The 16,072-nt window shown below is 33.4% G+C and overlaps 1 protein-coding gene across 1 annotated transcript in view; it reads left to right on the top strand.

Moving 5' to 3' along the window:
• Positions 1-16,072, top strand: part of LOC149548262 (Nucleic acid-binding, OB-fold-like protein) — a 130,512-nt gene that overhangs the window by 73,754 nt on the left and 40,686 nt on the right. Inside the window, exons 7-9 of the mRNA XM_089792323.1 lie at positions 12,221-12,411; positions 12,535-12,625; positions 13,299-13,367. Of these exons, the coding sequence (XP_089648449.1) occupies positions 12,221-12,411; positions 12,535-12,625; positions 13,299-13,367 (351 nt within the window). The remainder of the gene's footprint in view (positions 1-12,220; positions 12,412-12,534; positions 12,626-13,298; positions 13,368-16,072) is intronic.

Here is a 16,072-nt window from a genome sequence, read left to right as displayed (position 1 = left end):
TATTATGTAAGTAGATATATATATAAGTTTAGATTATTTAGGTATATACTATTTAAAATTATATTATATCATTTTGATCTATCTTATATTAATTAGTGGTTATTTAGGTCGAGTGTAGTATAGTCAAGATGACCAAGATGGGCACTTAATTTTAAATATGAATTAACAATGTTTTGATGTCAACATAAAGAGATACGAGATTGAACACTAATCTGATCAAGATAATAATTGCACAATGACTCCAAGCTCCGTAGTTGATAATTGAAAATAATAATGTAACCTGTTCGTGAAAAGATGCAAACTAAGAAAGTATAGGCATTGGTAAGGTATAACTATAATAGTAGTAAACTCATAATAGAACATATAATAATAACGGTAACCCGAATACTGATGAAGACACACTGAGTAATAACTGATAATCCATTTGCATAGACACATCTCGCTATGGCTTGATCAGCAATGGCTCTAGCTTCATTTTGAAATGATGCTTCCAATGGTCTCATTGCTTTCGTACTTACAATCTATTGTTGAGGAGAATGTAAGAATGGATGACCCTTAACCGATGCTTCATTGGTAACGAAAGTTGAAGACATAGATGACATTTCCCCTTTCTTTGAAGACCTACCACTTTGCAACGGATGGGAGGCACTTGCCCTCCTAGCAACTTCATCTACTTGTTTTTTTTCTTGAATGCATTTGTTCACAATGTGGTTTGGAAGAAGGGTTTTAGGTAGCACTCCGTTTACTCTGGGCTTCCTTGTACAAAATCTAATGCCTTTTTAAGGAATAAAGCATAAATGTGCTTTCACTCTACTATAGGAATTATTTGATTCCTCTTTGCAATGGCTGCAAATCCATACACAACCTCCTCTACCCGGCATTGGTCAAAGTATTTCCACATATTTCCGTAATGGGGAGCATCTGTCAATTTTGTAGTGGGGGTTTCCGGTGCTAAAACTACTTGCAACCATTCTTAGAATGATAGAATCTACAAACAAAAGACAAGAAAAAATTAAAATTGAAAACAATAATAAAATTACTAAGATATAAAAAAATTACAATAAATTCCTTATATTCATATTATTATTTCTTCCTAGATTCTATGTATCAGAGTTGAAATTCCATAGAAAACTAATAAATAATTTAATAAAATAGTATGATATCATATCAGTATGATATTGCAGTTCTTAAATAATAAATCTTGATTCTTAATATTATAATAATAAACAAAAATGCATTACAGTTAGACTCCTAAATGAGAGATAATATATTAATAATCTTTGAAAGTATGAATACTTGTGTACAAAGCCTCTGAATGTGACTGTGAATGTTGGCATGAATGGAATGGTGCAAATTGCAAAGACGTAACCTCAGTGAGTTTATGAGAAGAAAAATAAAAAACCAGAATGAGTAACCTGTAATAATGTTGTCGCTTTTGCCACAACTTGTCGGGTATTGCAAACATCAGATGTCGTCAGCTATTAAAAACTCCAGATGCCCTCGTTTTCTACAGAAGCCATCGGTTTTACACACTCCAAATGCTGTCATTTTTCCTAGAACCTGTCTGTATTATGAAGTGTCGGGTGAAGCAAATACAACAATGTTTTTGGGTTTAAACTTTGGAAACATCACCACAAAACCAAAGCCATTCACTCAAAATTGTTAGGCATTCATCCAGGGTCCTACCCAAACGATTTTTCATCGAATGCATCAAGTAAATAACGGATTTGAGTAGAATTTGAACTGAATTTGAGGAGAATCAACTACCAATTTGAGGGTCAAACCAACAAATATGGTAACCTAGATAGTATTCTTATGACATATATTAAATCAATCAAATATATAATAGAGATTTTTCAGATATATAATTCAGATATACACATTAGAGTCTAGACCTTATGTTTGGCCATTTATTGGTTGTATCCATTTAATTCCTTTCTCAATTAAATCAACCAATTATATAGAAGAATTCAAAAACTAAAATACAATTTCCAATGTTTATCAATTTTTATTTTTACATGATTATTTAAGTCTCTTTTATCTTTAAGTTTATTGGATCATACTATCACGATAATAGATAGTTTCTATTATCTTTGTTTTGTATCTAATGGTTATCTACTGTAATCTTCTATGAATATTAGAATGTTTCTAATATTTAGTTTTTTGTTTCTAGAATAGAATGTTTCTATTCTTTATGATTGTTTCTTAAGGAAACATCGTTCAATCTCTTGTATAAATTGATCTCTTGATCACTGTTAATAACAAGCAAATATTTTCCAATTTCTTTGTAATATGGTATCAGAGCTAGCAGTCTAAATTCTTTCGAAAATAATTAGAATTTCTTTGTTGAAATTATCTCCCTTTTTTTATTGAAATTATTTACATGCATATTTGCTTCAAACTCTCTCTATAATCCGACTAGGGTTCCGTTCTGAGAGATTTGAATCCGCTAACTTCTATTCGGTTCTGCAACCCATTTTTGTCTAGATCCGTTTGTTTTTTCTGCACATTTCTTCCATTTTTTGTGGTCTTTTTGTAGCAGGGCTGTTTTTGTTCAAAACCCTAATTTTTGTACCAGATCAAAAAACATTTATAGATTCTTGGTGAGTTTTTAAAGTTTTTTGAGATCTCAACTGGGTTGTCATTTTTTTGGTTTCCTCAAATTTCGAGCCAGCCGATTTAGAAATTGACAACATATTCTTTCTGGGTTTTGATTGATTTTAAACCTCAAAAATCATGTCAGGTTTAGATTTATTTTTCACCTCAAGAATCATGTTGGGTTTTGATTGATTTTTTACCTCAAAAATCATGGCTTTTTGCAGTTTGTTTTGGAGCATTATGCTCATCTGCAAAGTTTTGGAGCATTATCCAAAGTACTATCAACAGTCTTCTTAGTAGACATCCTTTGCTCTAGATTCAAAAGGCTTCCGAAAGAAGTGCTTTCAATGCAACTATTGCCACAAGTATGGGCACATGAAGGTCGAATGTCGGAAGCGCTTAGCTGCCCTATCTAAGCAATTTGGTTCACAATCCACATCGAACAGTGCGGAGCTCCTTGAGTAGACAAAATCTGCCTTTTACGCTTTTTATTAGTTTCATGCTTTGGATAGATTAACCATTAAGAAAGGGTATTACGATAATAGATAGTTTCTATTATCTTTGTTTAGTATCTAATGGTTATCTATTGTAATCTTCTATAAATATTAAAATGTTTCTAATATTTAGTTTTTTGTTTCTATAATAGAATGTCTCTATTCTTTACAATTGTTTCTTAAGGAAACATCGTTTAGTCTCTTGTATAAATTGATCTCTTCATCATTGTTAATAACAAGCAAATATTTTCCAATTACTTTGTAATACATACTAATTTTTGTATGGATGAAAATTAATTTTCTCTAACAACGAATGCAAAAAAATTAAGCATGATGTTAGGTGCATTAATACTTGCCTTATCTTAAATTCAATGCCACCCTACTAGGGTTTGTCAGAAATGTCAAGCTTTATGGGAAGTGTATGCAGCAGATAGCGCTCTTACCCGGATCGGTAACACTATATGAAACCCTACCCTCATACCATAGGGGTTGTTCCCATTTCATTCATGATTAGCTCAATTATTTGAGTGCGGGGGTCTGTCCTAACTACGAACAATCAAGTGTCTACTAACAATATACTATATAGTTGTGGCATCGACTATGGTGCAACATATTTGCACCAAGCTGTTGCCTGTTTGCATGCCTTTATTGATATCCTTACATGATACAAGAACCAAATTTTTCTTCTTAACAACAAATCAAAACACATATCTTACTATAGGGGACACTATAGTTGTTTTAAAGCCAAACTCTTCTTATATAAGTTAGGGTTTAGTGGGATGCATAGCCACACTCAAAGTATTGATTAATATGATTTTATTTAACTATTTAGAATGACAAGTTTAATTTTTTCTTTTTTGAAGTCACTTTAAATATTTAAATAAAAAATATTGATTTATAAGTAAAAAATATAGATTCATTTTTTTATTTGAATATTTAGAGTTAAATATAATTTTTTTTCTTATTTAATTTTAAATAATTTATTTAATAATAAGATCACAAGTCTAAACTTTATTACGATATAATATTAAAAAACATAGCATCTTTTTTAAAAGTTTAAGTTTACATATTTAATAAGTAAAATTTTGAATATAATTATACATTTCATGTTACTTTTGACTTTTAATAAGAATATTATACATATTATAAATTTTTTGTCACACGTAGAAATTATTTCTTAAATTTTTCATTTTTACATTTCAAAGAACATAATTAATTCAATATATATAAAACCATAAATAAAACCAAAATCATAAAATGTAAATATTAGTATAGAAAATTTAATGAAAATATTAGTATAGATATAACCTTAAAAATATATTTTCCTTTTCTTAATTTAGTGATTGTTTTTAGTGTTTTGTAATTACTTCACTTAATATTCATTCAGGAATAATTAATTCGTGACATCATAATGTATTATTTAAATATTAATTATGCACTATCTATTTCAATTTACTAAACACTTAAATTTTTTGTTTAGTTTTACGTAATTTCTAAATAGAAAATGAATTATTTATAGATTTTTTAAAATTTTAAAATTATCAAAACATAAACAATTTTTATACATATCATTGTAAATATTCAAATAAAAAATATCATCTATAATTTTAAGCATTGAGCTAAACCCTAAAATCTATAAAAAGTCTTTGCTTAAAAAAGAAAAACTAAAATGTTTCCATGGATGAGATTGTGTTTTACTCTGTCACCCCAAGTTTCTGGAATGGGGGGATGGGGAAACGGGTTTTTGGGACACTTTTTCTTTGGCGGGAGTAGGGGATGACAGGGGATGGCTATATATATATATATATAGATATATAAACTCATATAGATTTATCAATTTCACATTCATCTCAGGAACATAGTTTAACTTTAAAATTGTCAATTCCATTCATCAAATAACGATTCATCAGTAATCATAGAGCATAGCAATTAGCATCTAATTGAATCAGCATAGAAAGTAGCATAATTTTTAATCATCATCTACGTACTTAAACTACCAATGGTAAGTCTTGAAATGAATCAAATGAGAGAATGAAAAAATCAACTTTCAACAAATTCGAAATGAAACCATAGAAAAGTTAAAGACTTAAAGTTTAAACTTTTAAAGTATCACTATCAACTATAGTCTATCAATAAACATATTGATATATAATTCATTCCATCAATGTATCAATTATCAATGATCATATGATGTCAAGAGTCAAGACAAAACACTCCAAAGTCAAAATGAAAACAAAGATACTATGGAAGCTGCCCCTAATCATCCATATCAAAGTCACTATCACTATCATCTTGGGCCTCAAGCAATGCATCATCCAACTAAATGCCAAGTAATCTTGGCAGTGTGTCATCCTCATCAACCTGGGTGGCATCCTCTGGATCGATATCCCACCGTAAAGCTGGAGTTTGTCAATAAGCTAGAGTCTTATGATCCTCAAGTTGTAGAGCACTATACACAACCACTAACTTCTCCGCTCATTTAGAGGTAAGCCTATTCCTCTTCACAGAGTGGATAAAGCTATATGTAGACCAATTCCTCTCTGCAACAGAGGAACTAGCAACCTGTGAGAGGAGACAAATTGCAAGCATCTTTAACTATGGTGCATCTGATCCATGCCATCGCTACCAACCAACGGGGTTTTTCTGTGCCATTACAGCTCTATCCACCGTTGCATTTGTTGTGCCAAAATTTGGACCATCAGGGTTTGTGAAGGCAACCCATTGTTCACGAAGTATACTAGATTCCTAAGAAACAATACATCTTTTGAAGGTCCTTCATAATTCCACGTCTCACCTCATCATCCTCGCTAGGAGCACACCTACTAGGCCTAGGCTCATCCCATTTCAGATTTAGTGCATAAGCTGCCATGTGAAGTGGAGTATTCATGGCATTTTACCTCTGTAGGGAAATTGGCTTAATGTACTCTTCATATAAGACCAAATCATTATCATGAGCCAAAATTATTTGCTTCATCTTTTGAAGCATGCTGTCCATGGTCTCATACATCTCTCCAAGGCTAGGAGAGTCTGTATCAGCATATGTGATGACATCCAGAATAGGAGAGATGATTGAGCAAACAAACATATCTGCAATGAGAATATGAAGAAAAAGTTAAATATGTATCTTTTAAAAATAAAAATCAGATATTTAGAAATCTGAAAATTGAAAGAAATTTATGATTTTCAAGTGAAAATGAGAATCAACAATATCTTACATCACAGTGGACCACCAAGTCTCATCAAGGATCCTTTGTTTGATGGCTTTTCCTTCAGTAGCGTTTGTTGTAGGCCATTTATTCCACTCTGAATTCACTACCATCTGTTGTAGAGCCTCATGCACCTCAACCATCCTCTCTAGCAAAATATAGGAGCTGGCATATCTTGTCTCTACAGGTTTGAGAAATTCCTTCTTTGAAAACGTCTTGAAGAGAGCAAGTGATGTGTGGTGGTTGCAAATAAACATTTGAATCTCTCTTCCTTGTGCCACCACGTCTTTTACCCAAGACAATTTTTTCATGTGCTTCAATGCATGAACACAACATGGAGTCCAAAAGATGTGCTTGTAAGCACCCTCCACCATCATACCAGCCAATTTGCACACGTGCTGAATCAGTAATAACCTGAACCTCATTTGAGGGCCCAATCTCCTCTATGGCCTCTCATAGAATGCCAAACTGGAAATCTGCATCCTTGCGTTTCCTTGAACAATCAACAACTTTAAGAAAATAAGAGTCAGTTGTGGATGTGACAATGATATTAATAAGTGGCCTATGGCTAATATCAGTCCACCCATCCATCACAGTCTTCATCAGAGTACGCCTTATATCCTCCTTCACCAAACTCACCTTGGAATATGCTTTATCAAGGAGGGTAGTGTGTAGTTTATGATCTCCAGGGCGTACTATAGAGGGACCTACTGAACCTGCATCTTTTATCATTTTCTTGAAGAATGGTGAACGGACCACATGAAATGGGATGGCATGGGCAAAATAGAAATCAGCAACAAAACTATCTAACATTTCCCGTGCTTGTGTATTGAAGAAATCTGTAACTGACCCTGACTGCCCACTATCACTAGCCTTCCTCTTTCCTATTTCATTTCTTTTGGTTCCCACGCTAGAAAAGACACCACCACTAGATGACATAGATTGAAGAACATGAGAAGGTGAGCTTGGAGATATAGCAAAGGGCAAACCTTTAGACTTGTATTCAGCCTCCATGTGTAATCTATAGCACTCTAATTTTGCATCTTCTTCCATATTTTTACAATATTTAACTCCTTTGCCCTTAACCCCCAAGAAATGAGACCACACTTGTGTGTAGCTCGTTCTAATTTCACCTTCGCAGAGATGATATTTATATATCTTACTTCCACTCGAATTTTTCTTTCTGACATCTATTGGGTGAATAAGGCAAAGTAGAGGTTTTTTAGGATTGAAAGGGCCTCGAGCAAAGTCTTTTAAGACAACTGAAGGGATTTCAAATTTGTTTCTTTCATGTCTTGATTCACCTGCACCCCCAATTCCAACTACTGCTGCTATTGCTCATGTTTAAAACTTTAATGTGAGATGAAGAATCTGCAATTCAACATAAAATAAATATTAAAAATCAGAAACGAAAATTTGAAAGTGAAAATTCACAAAATGATAGTGATTAATACTTATTTGTATAAAAAAAAATTTAAAATATTTGTTCATCACATATGCATATACTTTTGAATCATCATAACAAGTGGCAACTTAAGTTGCTAAATTTATGATTTTATCATACATACAAAAAAAAAAAAATCTAGAAATCTAGAAACAAAACAAAATTTAAAAATGAAAATAATTTAAAACTTAAAACTTCAAAATCAATGCTTGAATGATGTCTGGACTGCTCATTGTGGATAGCAGTGGAACCCTAGTAGTTGTCGTTTGGTGTTGATTGAATCTGACCATTGAAATCCCAGGCTGCGGGTGAAATTCAGGCGGTGTTGACAGAATCTGGCTGCCGTCGCTGCTTTAACCTGTTCCACCGCCGCTACTTTAACTTGTTCTGTTGCCGCTGCTTTAACTGCCCAACGATCAAAACAACTTCCGTTTTCTGCCCAATGATCAAAACAACTTCCATCTGCTGCTTTCAGTTGCGTGCTCAGGCGTGGGTAGAAAACTAATGTCCAACTGCTTCCAGTTGCGTGCATGGGCATTCGTAGAAATGATGAAAACTAATGAACATAAAACTTTTATAAGTTTTAATTTTTAAGACCAAACTTTATATTTATAAATTATTAAATTATAACATTCCTTTTATAATGTTTAACGTTTATGACTTCAAAGTGTCGGCCCCCAATAAAGTGATTTTTTTAATGCTTTTCTGAGTTTAAACTTTTTTTAATTAAGAAACCTTTTTGCAGTTTCCGAGACGTTTAGGAAATGCAAATGTAGTCCCTGGGATGGTCAACAAGTTTCGGAAACTCGTTGACTGTTTCCGAAGTTTTGGGGATGTGTTTCCTACTTTCCTCTCTGTTAGGGGATGGCTGGGAAACGTCCCTTGCCACCCCCCCATCCCCGAAACTGTCTCCATTTCCGAAACTTGGGGTTTAGGTTTGGAAACGCGTCCCGGGGTAACATAGGTTTTAATTTACTGTTACAATTTAAAGTGGGGGAAATTATTTTTTAGGGCAGTACAAACTTTTCATTTTTCGCCATCATCGAAGTTTAAGGGGAAGCCTATGGCATGCAACAAGGAGGGGTTGGGTGCAAACATGTTGCACCATAATCAGTGCCTTTGAATGCTGTACTATATATTGTAATTATGAGTCAGACCACTATTACATATGTGAATTTTTTTATCTCAACAATTGTTAAATTACTCTTAAGTTATATGGTATTTACATCTTTTGAAGTTAGTAAAAATGAACAATGAGAACTAAAAATCCACATTGAAAAAATTAGAAGTTTTTTTTAATGAAGTTATTCATTTCGTCTTATATTCTTATTCTTATTTCTAAAATTAAAAATAATATCTTTAATTTTAAATTTTCTAGTACAAATTTAAGAAAATTGCTATAAAAATATTACGACATTTAATTGATTGTCTCATCACATACATTAGACAACTATTTATTATCTTTTTATTTGTTAATCAATCCATTAATCGGTGGAGATATTTAGTATTTGAACTATGTCTTATCTATTATTCTCAAGTTGAAAAAAATAAATAAATAAATATATTAGTATATTGATATATTTACTTATTACATATATTTTTATACCTTTTAAGTCTCTCATCATATCTTCTCTGGTTGTCTATTTTCATTTTCACAATATATCTCTGCTTTTCTTCTCTAATTATTGGCAAGAACTTTGATGCATTGCGTATCTTGTTCCTAGTAACAATAGTATTCTATAATAAGTATAGACTCATAGATATCTTAAAGCACACGGGCCATCACACAATGCTTGCCAAAAAACTGAAGGATTTATTTGGATTCATTTCCTTACTAATCTCTTCGAAGAGAAAATCTAATTACAATCATTCTTACAGACTTAGATCATCCATTGCGATAATGGATCCGCTCCTGTAGATTGCTAGCGGGTCCAATAAATATTGAACTAAGTAAGTCTATCCTTTTTCTCCAATTCAATGATGAATTGAATGCTGGAAAATGTCTTCTCATATCTTGGTATTAGAAAGGTTTGCAACCCTTCATAATAGATGGGACACAACTCTTGCTAACTGATCGTCTTCATAACAACGACTAGATTTTATTAGTCATTAATCACGCCATCTTATATATATATGGTTTTAAAACAGGCCATATAGGCATTAAACAACAATTTGGAAAATAGAGCACTCTAAGTAGTAAGAAACCTAAAGAAATCTTCGAGCACATTGACAATTTGAGCACATAGCAGCAACAAAATGCATCTCATAAAATCAAGGTCTGAGCTAATCTTCGATTGGTTCATGGAAATGCCTTGCTGAAGGATCACCTTGGCACTGCCTAAGACGGACCTTAACCTGAGAAAACTTTGCAACAAATTTGGCGGGGGCGGGGGCGGGGGGGGGGGGGGGGTGGGGATGGTCATGCGAATGCTGAATGAGAGAGAATAATGCACTCACTCTTGCCCTGATTCTAGCAGTGAACGCTGAATCCATTTTATCCTTGTGATGAGCAAGGTTGTGTGTGATGTATCGGAAATCTTGCATCTGCAGGGTGCTTAATGGTATCATAGACAACATCATGTGAAGAACCCTCTGAAACCTGTTCTTTGATAAGAACTCCACCGATACTTGCTATGTACTAAATCCATCATATCAGCTTCAAACTGGAGAAAATCAAACACTTTTGACAGGAAGATCAAAAGAATTTGATATGGATATATTAGTCTATGCGTCAAAGGCGCCTAGACATCTTCACCAACGACAGTGCACACATTTCTTGCACAGTCATCACAGTCTATATGAAAGAATGAGTTCAAATCTTCATCTGAAATTCTACATGTGAAAGCACACTGGCCACTGATAATTGTAGGGGCTATAATCCATATATATATATATATATATTTGTTATTTTATTATTGTAATATTATTGTGCAGAAGGATCCATGTTATCATGACAAAGAGAACCAATATACAGAACAAGCTTCTTGACTGTCCCAAAATAGCAAAAAGAAGACTTGCTACTTGTGTTGTTAACTGAAGTTTAAGACAAATTTGCATCCTAAAGTGTAGAAGTGATACAAGGTCAATGAAGCTTCGAAGAACAGTGACGGGGAAACCATGACTGATAAATTTGTAGTCAATGGAAGAAATATGCAATCAATTGCATAATGATGCAATGATACACAATTAACTCCATTACTATACAAGCTTGTGAAACTATTTTGGAAAGGCAGGTAATTAATCATAGTATTAGAGGGTAGCCATACATTGACAGAAAGACTCCCAGCGTAGCAAGATCACAGAAGGAAGAATATGTAATACATCAAGATCTAAGATTTGCTAGTACAAGTAGTCCTAATGTGCCAGGAACTTCACAGATTTCATGCAGTGAGAAACAAGTAATTGGGATTTTAGACTTTATAGAAAAGTTTAAGTTCCTCCATTTGGATTGTTATGATTAGAGAAAACCACAAGGTAAGCTAGGTCATGAATTTAGTGCCAGTTTTGAGTTACTGCTGCAAGGAAATGACAAACCCAATATAGATAATTCAGTGGTTTTTGTGCAATCCTGTCTATTTTCTTTAATTAATGGGTTGAACAGTTTGAACTAATTTTATTTGCTCTCAATAAAGCTATGCTATAGAAATGCCCTTTATTTTTTATGTGAAGTAGTTTTTGGCTGTTTTTCTTCAATTTTTGATGTTTTAACTTTTCTGTAAATCTGATTATTTCCCGCTTAATTTTTTTAAAATCCCATAGTTTTGGTTTGCCAATTTATCCCTCAATCAATTAATGCTTCCATGGTGTATACAAATACCATCAAATTCAGATGCCTGTTTATTGTCACAATCTGGTATTGTGCAGCGCTAGCAATCACATTGCAATCTTGTTAGAAAAGCATAATAGACAACATGATACACAGGGTAGTACCATGGATATGTTGGCTGGTTCATCATAATATCAATTTCAGATTAATGTTTTGACAAGTCCTTTACCAGTTCATTGAGTTGCAGGTATATGATTTCTACAATCCATAATGTTATTATGCACAGCTTCTGGAATTAGATGTCTGAATTTATTTCCTTTTGTTTCTCTTGTTCTTGATGATGGGTCATGATGTTCAATCAGAAATGCCGAGGAAATAAATTCACATGGTTGATTCTAGAAGCTTATTATAATAAGTTAATTGAGTTTTCTAGTTCTATATTTCTATCTGCCAAAAGATATTATTTATTCACTTTTTTCCTTGATATAATGAATCTTGACCAACAATTAGTTGACTGTTAAAATACAGAACTTTATCTGGCTACTGGATGAGGTCTTATGTAGTTTATATTAGTTGAGAAATCAATTTGTGCACAAGCCTATAATTGTTCTTAGGATTATTCTTACTTCGAATATATTTTATTATGAAAGTTCTTTATGCAATGTGCTCCATGTTTTTTTGGTTAAATTCTCTAGCATGTTGATTTATCTAGACAGATAAAAATAATAATATAGAAAAGAAGGATAAGGAAAATGAAAAGGATAAGAAGAAAGCCAAAGAAGAGAAAAAGAAGAATGAAGAAAAGGAACCAATTGAAAAGAAGGAAATAGAAGTCAGTGTTTCAGTACTTGACATTAGAGTTGGTGTCATTCACAAGGCTTGGAAACACCCATCAGCAGAGAGGTAAATGCATAAATAATAAAGAAGCTATTTGATCTTGTCCATATTACTCTATTCAGATAAATACCATGAAACTTGGAAGTTTGTGATTCTTACTCTTGAAGCTTCATGTTTGACTTGTGACAGTTTGCTTGTTGAGGAAATAGATGTGGGAGAAGACAAGGTCCGACAGGTTGTGAGTGGACTGGCAAAACATTATGGTGCAGATGAACTAGTGGTATGTGGATAAATTCATAAGCAGTGGTGTGAAGAAATACTTTACTTGGTTTTCTTTTGTCTTTTTGCATCTCTTGGTGTTTTCTTGATGTGGATATAAAGAACCCTTGAAATTTCCTACATCTTCATGGACCAATAGACCTTCTGTTGTGTTTGCTTCCGATTTTTAAGGAGGGTAGTAAGAAAATTGTGATCAGAGATTTTTTGTATTGGATGAGATGCCTGAATGCCTGGATGATTGTGAAGTGAGTTTATTGTGCCTCTCCAAAACAATTTCCAGTTCTTTTTACTAGTCCATCGATTGTGGTTGCTTTCCATTTTTAATGAGGGTAACAAAAAACAACTGTGATCAGAGACATGTTGATTGGAATGGTATGTTTAGATGATTACGTCCTGATCTTCTTTTGGCTTCCTGGAATAATTGTTATGTTCATTCTGAATAGTGTCTATTATTAATAGGAGCTTATTAGCAATGACAATCATTCCTCTAATCTGCTTTTCTTTATACACATGTTTGTTAGTGAAGTTTCTGGTTTACAATTTTATGACATGAATATGACCATACCCACTTAAATACTTTCTACAAGTGAAGGCTGGATTTTGGCTGATGCATGTGAACATAGCTACCTAGGCATTGACAGAAGCTTGATCATGCATTCCATTTTTTGTTGCAGAATCGTCAGGTGCTTGTTATCACAAATGTAAAGCCTGGGAAGCTCAGGGATGTGATGTCTGCAGGTTTGGTGAGTAATGATGTTTTCTTGTTTTTTTCATCTTTCATTATATGTATAGGTTAATTAATTGTTTTCCTTCACATGATTATTTTCTGTTGGAAATATATGCGTCATAGGATGCATAAAATAATAGTTTAGTAGGTTGTTATGAGTGTTGATAATATCTCATCATTCCTGTAGGTTATTTTCTATTTAGTTATGATTTGGATTATGACTTCTCAAAATAACTTCTCTTTAGCAAGTTGTTATAGGTTGTTTCCTATAAATTAGGGAATAATAAATATAAATTTATGAATAAGTGGGTGTATTGAATGAAAAGAGATAAGAAAAGAAACCTATTACTGTGCATGTAAAATCTCCTTTTATCTTTTTATTCTGCCCAAATTCTGAAATTTATTACATGGTATCAGAGCAAAATCATTCTTGTGCTGTGCACTGCAAAACCTAGAAACAAATTTTGACTGCCCAAATTCTGAAATTTATTACATGGTATCAGAGCAAAATCATTCTTGTGCTGTGCACTGCAAAACCTAGAAACAAATTTTGACTAAGGCATTGGGTCATTCTTTCCAAATCAACACATTATTACCTAGGGGATTTCCCAAAGTTATTTGTAGTAACGATTTAACTAACTTATTCCATGCATCAGTATGCTAGGTCGACATTCATTTATACAGGGAATCAATAAGAGTAAAACTCTTAGCATAAAACTAGAGGATCCCAACAATTAGTTCTCATTTCATCCTTATATATCCACCATCATATGAAATTCGTGCTCAAGCATTCCTCAGATAGTGAGATGGAACATATAGACCTTAATTTCCATGAATGATTTTTCTTCAATTCCTTAATGCCAAGTGTGGCTTTTTGGATTGTTCTTGATGTCTCTGGGTCACCCTTTCTAACAAGGGCATGGCATACCATTGCCAACAATCCTTTCTACTCTCTCTCTCTCTCTCTCTCTCTCTCTCTCTCTCTCTCTGTGGACAATCTATTCACTTAGCGTTCATGAGAAATTTGATGAAGCTTTTTTCTTTACATTTATCATTCTCAAACTCAGAATACAATTGAGACCTTAGTTTTCATGTATGATTTTACCTAATTTCTTCATTGTAAGTGTGGCATTCTAGATCGTTCTTTAATTCTTTAGGCCACACTAGGCACTTTAACAATTTTTAACCCAGACTTGATTCCTTTTGATTTTTGGCCTTTGATTTCATTTCCTTAGTTGTCATATCTATTTTGCTCCTTCAGGCAGATGCTTGGCATCTTTCTTGTCTTGAGTTTGAGGTTTGTGCTTTGCTCCTTTTCATTTGGGGTAAATTTCTTCTGGTTGGGTGCAACATTGATTTTACCAATCTGTGTAGCTTGTATGAGATCTACACAATACTCTTACCCACATGACTATCATTTGATTATGGGTAGTCATCCCACTTTGACTCTGGTTGGCATTAAGTTGTACTTGAAATTTGTGCTTTTAGCAAACAAATCATGACATAATGCACAGCTTAAGGCAAATCAGATTTGAAGTGTGATGTATACTTCCAAGTAGAGTATCTAAATGATGGTCATTTGGGTGAAGCCGAAGTTATTGTCTAGATCTTGTATATGCTATAGAGATTGGTCAAATCAAAGTTGCTCCTTGCCGAAAGAAATTTACTCCAGATGAGAAGGAGCAGTGCATAAACCTCAATGAAGTGTTAACTACACTTGTTGGTGTAACTAAGGCACTTTACCTTGGTTATTTCTCACCTAGGTACTAACTACACTTAAGCTTACATAGGGAACACATAGGAAGTTCTAGGAGAAATTCTACTTTAGTTGTTGTTAGGATGTTATCACACTCCACTTATGTTTTGATGCCACTTTTAGTGCAATTATTACTTTATCACCTTTGACCTTTGGTGCACATGTTGTACATGCTTTATCATACATTGAAGGATGATCCACCTCTACTGGATATTTGATTCCACCTTAGATGGCTGATAAGTTATCTCTTGATTATCATGTAATGAGATGACATTTGTCATCGTTTCATTCACTCCTTTGTACTCAGCTTGGCTATATAATCAAGGGGTCTCCTATTTAATATTCATCTAACGTTCCATTTATATCCAATTCATTCATTATATTGCATTCTAGGTGAGAATCTAGTTTATGCTTATTATATTCTTTCTCTCTTGTTATTGTGCTTTCCATTTGGCTTCTAGATCTAGGGTGGTTACCTTCGTAGCCAATTCTTATATGACATCAGAGTCTATAGAGTGCCATTTGAGAGATTTGAGTGCACTTTTTAGTGGATTTTGGGGAGTTCTCTTTGTGGCTTTCTATTTGTAAGGGAAAGTTGGAGTTTACTGGTGTAGATCAGAGGTTGGTATCACTCTGAGTTCCAAAAATCCTAAGATGGACTTTTGTTTTGTCCAAATTTGACGCCAGTGGCCAAATCTACAACCATTTGAAGTTTGGAGGTGCAGCAGCAATTTAGACATCATAATCATGCAGGCGATTTTGAAACAACGATACATCAATCATACAGTCTACTTTTTTTGAGCTTTTTTTTTTCGATTTGGGGTACAATTTCGTGCTCTACACAGTGGTGTAGGTGGTTTTTGATTTTATTTTGGATTTTTTAGAAAATCGCGGTCCTATTTTTGCAACTTCCAAGGCCTAGTTCGGGTTTATACTGACAATTTTTTAGGTGCAATTTTTTTGGA

Source organism: Cupressus sempervirens, chromosome 7, assembly GCF_028749045.1.
Source record: "Cupressus sempervirens isolate cs-2001-9-10 chromosome 7, ASM2874904v1, whole genome shotgun sequence".
NCBI lineage: Eukaryota > Viridiplantae > Streptophyta > Pinopsida > Cupressales > Cupressaceae > Cupressus > Cupressus sempervirens.
This window is presented reverse-complemented; position numbering and strand designations above follow the sequence as displayed.